Here is a 9,041-nt window from a genome sequence, read left to right as displayed (position 1 = left end):
AAGAAAACAAAACAAGGAAAGATTGGTAGGAGCCCTGTGGAACACCTAGACCAATCACCCATCTGTGGTTTCAATTCCCTTTATAAAATTGATGACATTAAAAAAAGATTGGTGACATACATTTGACTTCTGGTTACGAAACTGATGATGTCTAGTAGTCTAGGTATTCTATAATGAGATGGGGCACAGTACTTCCTAATGAGGCAATTTTTATCTTTGGACAACTCTGCTGTCAAATAATTCTTCCAGAGTTCTGCCAAAATAATCTGTATAGAGAGGGGATAGTGTGAGAAAAGGATAAAGGAATTAGAGTTATATTGCTTGGAGAAAGGAGGGTAGTGATGTAGTTGTCTTTTAAGTGCATGTAAGTATTTTTAGGAGGAAGAACAAAAAGCCATTCTTTGCTATAGAAAATTAAACAAGAAGGAAAGGCCTACATTGTATTTAAAGAAATTTTGTTTGTTCAGGGTTGTAGGCTCTACAGATAATTGAAGAAATGACTTTCAAGGAGAGGTATTCTTTATCTACTATATCTGAAAACTATCTTAAGAATGACTTGCCCGGGTTCGTAAGCAGCTTTCAAAGATTTTTTTCTTTTATATGTGTAGAAAAAGTTGAAGATTTAGAATATTTTGGTTTTGTTTAAAGTACATAATTATTTTGGTAAGCCTTTTTTTATATTTAGGGAAAGAGAGGCACATATTCACCTTTTTTCCCACAAAAGCTTTCTCTCAGCAGGAATGTGAAATTCCTACTTGAACTATAACTAAGCCTTTATGGCAGCGGTCCCCATCGTTTCTTGGCACCAGGGACTGGTTTCATGTAAGACAGTTTTTCCACGGGTGAGGGTGGGTGGTGGGTGTGGAGCTTAGGTGGTGATGTGAGTGATGGGAAGCAGCTGTAAATACAGATGAAGCTTTGCTCACTCCCCTCTCCCCCACCTCCTGCTGTACAGCCTGGTTCCTAACAAGCCACAGACCGGTACTGGTCCACAGCCCAGGGGTTGGGAACCGCAGCTTTATGGGGTACATTCAATATCTTGCTGATTTTTCTTTTTCCTTTCAGTCCAACACATGTAGCATCTTGCTGATTTTTAACTGTGGCTCACCAGTTTTTCCATCCAAATCAGCAATTTGGCATCATAGTGGTTTAGGATACCCTATGGAGGAAAAAATATGGAAAAGACTTTATTTTCGACTTCTATGCTATTATCTTTCCTCTTGGCTTTACTGCCTCCTTCTGACAACTTATAATCTTGATAGCTTCTTGTAAACTAGTTTCTTGTATTTTCCTGTCAGTTTTCTTTTTAATTTTGGAGGGTACTTTGAAACGTAGTCGCGTGACTATAAAAATTAGCTATTACTGTTGAACTTTTGGTGGTGAATTCATGATACTGTTTTAGGAAAATTCTAATCACCATATACATTAGAGTTACATTTTTTAAAAAATGAAAACATATTGGCCATTTTGTCTCTAGTTTTTGTTTACCTGGAACTGTAGGCCCAGAATATATGGGAAATTAAGATTCAACTATGAAATGATGTGGGTATAAAATGATTCTTTGGTATCAAAATTACAGTCAGGCTGGCCATTGGTGATGACTGTATGAAAACATTTCAGACCCCAAATAATTTTATTTGGGTATTGGTTTTGCTTATTTACAATTGTTCTGTTCTTAATTTTTAGGTATGGAATTGTTTGAAGAGGCATTGCGTCGATGGGAACAAGCTCTAACCTTTCGCAATAGACAGGCTGAAGATGAAGCCTGCAGTTCCATTAAACTGGGTGCAGGAGATGCCATTGCTGAAGAAAGTGTGGATGTAAGGATGATCCGTTCGAGAGTGGTTTTCATAATATTAGAAGACTCAGTCTATTTTTTTTTTTTTTGAGACAGAGTCTCACTCTGTTGCCCTGGCTAGAGTGAGTGCCGTGGCGTCATCCTAGCTCACAGCAACCTCACACCTCTGGGCTCAAGTGATCCTCCTGCCTCAGCCTCCCGAGTAGCTGGGACTACAGGCATGCGCCACCATGCCCGGCTAATTTTTTCTATATATTTTTAGTTGTCCAGATAATTTCTTTCTATTTTTTTAGTAGAGACAGGGTCTCGCTCTTGCTCAGGCTGGTCTCGAACTCCTGAGTTCAAACAATCCGCCCGCCTCGGCCTCCCAGAGTGCTAGGATTACAGGCGTGAGCCACTGCGCCCAGCCCCTCAGTCTATTTTTAGTGTTGATTCAGTGTACTTGCTTTCTGTGGCATTTAATAGAACTGGATTTTTTTCTACCAAGGGACCATGTAGGGTATTTCTTATTGGGCTTTTTTTATTCATTTAGTTGTTAAATGCCAGATTTACCATTCATCAACTTTTCTGAATTCCCTAGGATATATAGAATAAGCAGATATTCTAAAGGAATTTTCTTTTCTTTTTTAGAGATGGGGCTCACTATGTTGCCCAGCTGGAGTGCAGTAGCTATTCACAGGAGTGATCATAGCGCACTACAGACCTGAAATCCTGGGCTCAAGCAGTCCTTCTGCCTCAGCCTCTTCAGTAGCTGGGACTACAGGCTGCTGCCACTGCACCCAGCTTGGAATTTTTAAAAGTCTGTTTTGTGCTTTGGGATTAAGTGCCATTATATTCATAAAAGTCAAATAGTATTGTAGCCCCTGAACTGGTCCTTACTGATTATGTCGGTAGGCTGGTGGTTCTCAAACTTGAATATGCATTAGAATCACCTGGAGGGCTTGTTAAAGCACAGATTTGGGGGCCCCACCCATAGGGTTCCTAATTCAATAGGACTGGAGTGGATCCTGATAATTTGCATTTCTAACAAGTTCCCAGGGGATGATGATGCTTCTGGTTCAGGGACCTTAAAGAACCCCTAATCTAGTCTAAGCGCTTAATTTTACAGATAAAGAAACTGAATCCCTGAGAACTGGGATGATTTTGCCAAAGGCCCAGCTAGAACCCAGGCCTCCTGACTTCTACTGCAATGCTCTTTCCACCGCCTAACAGTAGTTTTTTATATCTCTCACTTTCCCCGCCTTTTATTTGAAAGTGGGAAATGTTTAGATTTTTAACATTAGAGTCTAATATTTGCTGTGTGTACTTTTTCTCACCTTGTAGGATATTATTAGTTCTGAATTTATTCATAAACTTGAAGCTCTGCTGCAAAGAGCGTATCGTCTCCAAGAGGAGTTTGAAGCTACCCTTGGGGCACCTGATCCTAATTCCCTTGCAAATAATATTGGTAAGATGGTTATTTTATACGGTTTTTATGAAATGTATGATTTTTTCTTTTATATTCTTAGAATCATTTGCTTAAGTGTCTCATGTATTTGTAGGTTACATATTTTTAAAAAAAATAGCCAAGAAAAAAAAAGTTCTATCATATTTCTTTTTTTCTTTCAGTTTTATTTTTCAAGTGAACTTAATGCCCTTAAGATGTAAATTCAAGTATTTACCATGGGTAGGACTGTGACATCATTTTAAAAATATATTGTAGGTGAAAAAATCCAAGTTAAAGTGTTGGAGGGAGGGAAAAAATAAACAATAATATAAAAATGGGATAAATGCCTACCACCTGAGAAATGTGCAGGTAGCTAATGGCACACATTTAAAATATTTTAAGTAATTATAGTTCTTGGACCCCATTTTCATTGCTTTTGATGTAAGTAGTCAATACATACATTATTATATACCATTACCTTTATTTCCTATTTTAAAGAGAAAAGAACTCTCCCCTCCCTCCCCCGGCATTGAGACAGATTCTTGCTTTGTTGCCCGGGCTAGAGTGTAGTGGCATCATAGTAGCTCACTGCAACCTCAAACTCCTGGGCTTAGCCTCCTGAGAAGCTGGGACTATAGGCACATGCCACCACACCCAGCTAATTTTGTATTTTTTGTAGAGACGAGGTCTCACTGTTGCCCAGGATGGTAGCTTCCCAAAGTCCTAGGATTACAGGTGTGAGCCACCACATCCAGCCCCAGAAAAGTGCTTGGAAGAGAGTTCATGAATAAAGTCTTGGAAGGAAGGAATGACTAAATTGCTTTCTCAACTTCTGTAAATGCCCCCAAAGAATGAAATAAGACCAAATTATATTCTATCTTTTTTTGCTAAAAATAATTTAAGTATTTTTTAGTGTGAGGAGGATTGTTGTTTTCAATTTTAAAAAAAAATTAAGGAGTTTTAAGTTTTTCCACATTTGTTTCTGAACATAAAATACTGAAAGTGGCTGCATTTTTAGATATTTACATCCCTACATATGTTGAATTTAGGTAAAAGATTTTGTATTAGAATTATGAATTACTGTCTATATGTCATAGTCAGGGTTATATTAAATCTCTTTCTATTAACTTTGGTTTTTGCTTTTTCCTACTATTGTCACCAACCATTATTTATTAGATTTGAGTATTTTTTAATAGTTTCTCTGTTATTAGCATAGGCATAATGTTTTGACACATATAGGAGATTACATATAGGCCAGAAAAATAGGCAACATTCATAAATATAATTTGTCAAAGCCTTATTTTATATTTGTTTCTTTCTACAATTTCTTTTGTAACTTTATTAGAATGTCATTTATGATAGTTAGTAGGACACAGAAGGGAGAGAAGAAATTTTTAAAAATCTCAAATGTAGAATGGGAGTAGAACAAGTAGAAAAGATAGGAAAGTGGTTCAGTGGCAAGGAAAGCCACAGAGAACAAGTAGAAAAAAATTACCAGTATAAGGAGGAAAGAGAAAGAGGACCCCGAGACTTTTAATATCTTACTCTAGGAATAGAGGCTTTGCCTATACTGTTCTAATCTTCTACTTGCAGTTTCTTCCAGTCTCATGATAAGGATTGTGTAGATATGTAGTTCTTGTTCTTTTTGGCTTGTAATATGCATCTCAGCTTTGGTTCTGTTTAAAATGCCCAAAGTTTCTTTTTTTCTGTCACCTACCATAGAAGTTGGTGGGGTTCATCTTTGATTTCTTCAGGTTGTAAAGATTACTTGGGTATTACTACAGAGATCTGCTTTAGGTCCATGTTACTTGTAGACCAGAAGACCCCTGGGCAGTGGCTTAATTTCTGGGGTTTTCAGGTTGTTTCAGAGGACATTATTGTTAATTTAGAACCCTAAATGGATAGGATTTTTAGGACAGGACCCCTAATCAATCTATACATTTAGTTAGCTTAGGTTTGGAATAAGTTCTTGACCACATTTGTGTTTTAATCTGGGCTGTCACTTGCTATTAGCCTGATGTGCTTTTCCCCGTAGCCTAACAGTGCCTTAGCCCCCACTATTGCCCTCGAATTTCCCGTTGACATGAAGCTGTTATATTTTGGTCCTTTTTGGGAATTGTTTGGATATTGCACGTTTTCGTTTTTGTAATTCTGGATCGAAAGAGCTGAATCTATGGCTGAGACTCAGTAGCTCTGTTATAACTGTTACTTGATATTAATCAAAATTGCTTAGGAATCAGTTAACTCGCCTCATTCTCTACATCTACATTCATTTTATATCTTTAGTTTATTGAGAGGCAACTTATAGTTAGTGTCATAAATCAAGAGGGTCTAACAAAAGCCTTCAGAGGCTCGGGTGAATTTAAACCAAGTATTGATCTGACTTTGGTTAATACTTCATTGTTTTAGAATCTGCTTTATCTTATTTGATTAAATTAATTTTTTTCCTCTTAAGGATTTTGTAGGCTTTCAAGGCTAAAAGATGTCTAAGCCATCGTCTAATTTATCTCCTTCTATGCTTAATAGCATTTTTTTTTTTTTTTAAAGACAAGGTCTCACTCTATCACCGAGGCTCGAGTGCAGTGGCTCCATCTTAGAAAATTATCTCACTTAGTCCTCACAACAGCTTTTATGATATTAATACAGTTATCTTCCCCACTTTTCACATGGGGAAAGTAAGGTACAGAGACATTAAGTAGCTTCTCCAGACACAGCTGTTAAGTGGAAGAACCCAGATTAAGACCCTTGCAAGCTAGCTTCAGAGTCTGTTCTCCCTTTTTTTTTTTTAAGAGACAGAGTCTTGCTCTGTCACCTACAGTGGTGCACTCATAGCTCATTGCAGTCTCTTGGCTCTTCCTCCTGACCATAGGTATGTGCCACCTTGCCAGCTAATCTAAAAAAATTATTTTAGAGACAAGATCTCACTGTGTTGCCAGGCTGGTCTTGAACTCTTGACCTCAAGCGATCCTCCCTCCCACCTCAGCCTCTCGAGTGCCTGGGATTACAGCGTGAGCCACTGTGCCCAGCTGTAGTCCATTCTCTTAACTACCATGCTGTATTGCCTTACCACTTATAAGATAGGCATCTTCTTTGAATGGGAGGGTTAACTGTGAATTCTTTGTGGGCAGAGTATGTCTATACACAAAATTCCCTGTAGGAAATTGTGGTAACATATGAATATATATATAGGATTTTGTGCACAATTCCTGGCTTATAATTCCCATAGCCCTCATTATAGTCTTTTGTTATAATGTTAAATATATTAAGCCTCAAGAACAGGCCTCAAGAAACAAAATCTCTGTAACCTTCACCTGCGCCAAGGCAGAACTCTAATCTTCCCTCACCTTTTTGATTGTGGGTCCTAAAACCCTCCTTCCAGAGAGAGTCCTGCCCCACACCCTTAAGGCTAATCACATTTTGACTAGGTTGCCCATAAAAACCCAAAAAGACTAGGTTCAAAGAACCTGAACAGATAGCTGAACACATGGAGGTTCCTGGCACAACCAGAGAGGGCATAAAATATCTGTGCCTCTTCCCCCATACCTTGCCCCACTCATTTATTCATGTGTATGCTTTATAATATCCTTTATAATAAACCAGTAGCCTGAGCATGTTGGCGCATGTATGTAATCCCAGCACTTCAGGAGGCTGAGGAGGGAGGATCGCTTGAGTCCAGGAGTTTGAGACCAGGCTGAGCAAGAATGACACCCCATCTTTACAAAAAATTTAAAAATTAGCTGGGTATAGTGGCATGTATCTGTATTCCCAGCTACTCGGGAGACTGAGGCAGGAGGATTGCTTGAGCCCAGGAGTTTGAGGTTGCAGTGAGCTAGGCTGACTCCACTGTACTCTACCCAGGGCAACAGAGTGAGACTCCGTCTCAAAAACAACTCCAGATTCAGACTCCAGATTCAGACTAACTGGGTTCCACTCCTGGCATTATCATTTATTATCTGTGATTATATAACGTGTCTAAGCATCAGCTTCCTCATCTGCAAAATGGACATACAGTGTACCTATTTTATAAACTGATTGTGAGGATTAATTGAAATAATACATATAAAGTTCTACAAACAGAATAACAATGTTTATTGCTTGGAATTTGCAATTTCTATGGTATATTCTCAGGAAGGACCATCATTTTATCTCTAGAATCTTAGGCTATGTGGTTTTTTTTGTTCTTATTCTACCTACTTGATCCTATATTTGCCAATTTCAAGGTATTCTTTAAAATTTCAAGTCCACTGATACCCTTTTCATGTTTTCCAGTAATGCTCTACTTTTCTCCATTAAAAATTTTTTTTTCTGTCTTTTTCAATGGGCCTTTGGGAAGAAGCAGAAATACCTTCCTGAACTAGAAGAAGGTACTCTGTCTGTCATCTTGAACTAGAAATTCTAGACATTTTAATGATAAAGGCTAATGATTACATTTTGTAACATTGCTAATGTTGAGCTTATGGTTAACTAAAACTTCTAAGTTCTTTGTTATTGTTAGTTTGTTACCTTTAAGCCACATCTTTCCTCATTTATTCCTGTGCAGTTGTTTTTTGTAACCCAAGGTTTAGATATTATGTTTATTATTTATTTATTTATTTTTCTCAATTGTCAGTTCTGAGTCATTCTGAATTAAGATAGTTTTAAATTTTAATTTGACATCTAATGTATTAATTATCCTTCTCAGCTTTGTATCTCTAGTTTGGTCAGTTTTGTATAGTTGGTTATCAGTGCTCTTATTGAAACCATCAATAAAAAAAATGTTAAAATGGACAAAGCCAGACTCAGAGAACTGAGGCATGGTACTTTCAAGTTTCCTTAGGTCACAAAGAATTATTAAGATAATTTGTAAGTTTCAGTTGTTCAAGATGAATAAGTTTTACAGATCTAATATACAACATGGCGACAATAATTAACAATACTGTATTGTATACTTGAAATTTGCTAACAGGATAGATCTTAAATCTTCTAACTGTGCACACACACACACACACACACACACACACACACACATAAATGGCAACTATTTAATATGTAGAGGTGATAGATGTGTTAATTGCCTTGATTGTGGTGATCACTTCACAATGTATAGATATATCCAAACCTCAAGTTGTAGGTGTTAAATATATATAATTTTATATGTCAATGATACCATAAAACTGTGAAAAAGGAGATACTTTGTTGTTCAACCAGCTATAAATTTAACTTGTTTAAACTTTCACATTTTTTCATGTTGATTATGAAGAGATCACGGGATACTTTATATCATGCCAAAACATATATTTATTCGTCTACTTAACTGGTAAATTAGGAAAATGTAGAATCTTTTGGAAAGGGGGTAAGGTTGACATTTTCTAGAAATATAGCTGATACTGAGCTGTTTTGCAGGTAGTTATCTGCCATCATGTGTTCATGGCTGGTTTTACACTCATTTGCAAATTATCTTAGCTTTATGTTTTAGTTTTTAAAAATTATTTCTATCTTTAAGTAAAAAAAGCACCCGGTATTCCCAGGTGGTCTCCCATCCAAGTACTAACCAGTCCCAACCCTCCTTAGTTTCTGAGATCAGACAAGATCAGGCGTGTTTGGGGTGGTATGGCCATAGACAAATTATCTTAGTTTTGTAAGGCTTATATGTCAAATTTTATTGACTGTAGTAGAGCCTAGCAAAACTCATTTCACTAATTTGGAAATCAGAATTTAAAGTCTCTGTTCAAGGCCTGGCGCGGTGGCTCACGCCTGTAATCCTAGCTCTCTGGGAGGCCGAGGCGGGCAGATTGTTTGAGCTCAGGAGTTCGAAACCGGCCTGAGCAAGAGCGAGAC

The 9,041-nt window shown here is 37.5% G+C and overlaps 1 protein-coding gene across 1 annotated transcript in view; it reads left to right on the top strand.

The window, feature by feature from the left end:
* The window catches only part of FAM73A (family with sequence similarity 73, member A), a 95,324-nt gene that overhangs the window by 44,368 nt on the left and 41,915 nt on the right, over nucleotides 1-9,041 (top strand). Inside the window, 2 exon segments of the mRNA XM_012661035.1 lie at nucleotides 1,687-1,820; nucleotides 3,122-3,245. Coding sequence (XP_012516489.1) covers nucleotides 1,687-1,820; nucleotides 3,122-3,245 — 258 coding nt within the window.

This window comes from Propithecus coquereli, unplaced genomic scaffold, assembly GCF_000956105.1.
Source record: "Propithecus coquereli isolate 6110/MARCELLA unplaced genomic scaffold, Pcoq_1.0 Scaffold7, whole genome shotgun sequence".
Taxonomy (NCBI): Eukaryota; Metazoa; Chordata; class Mammalia; order Primates; family Indriidae; genus Propithecus; species Propithecus coquereli.
Note: the sequence above shows the minus strand (reverse complement) of the source record. Positions and strands in the feature narration are given on the sequence as shown.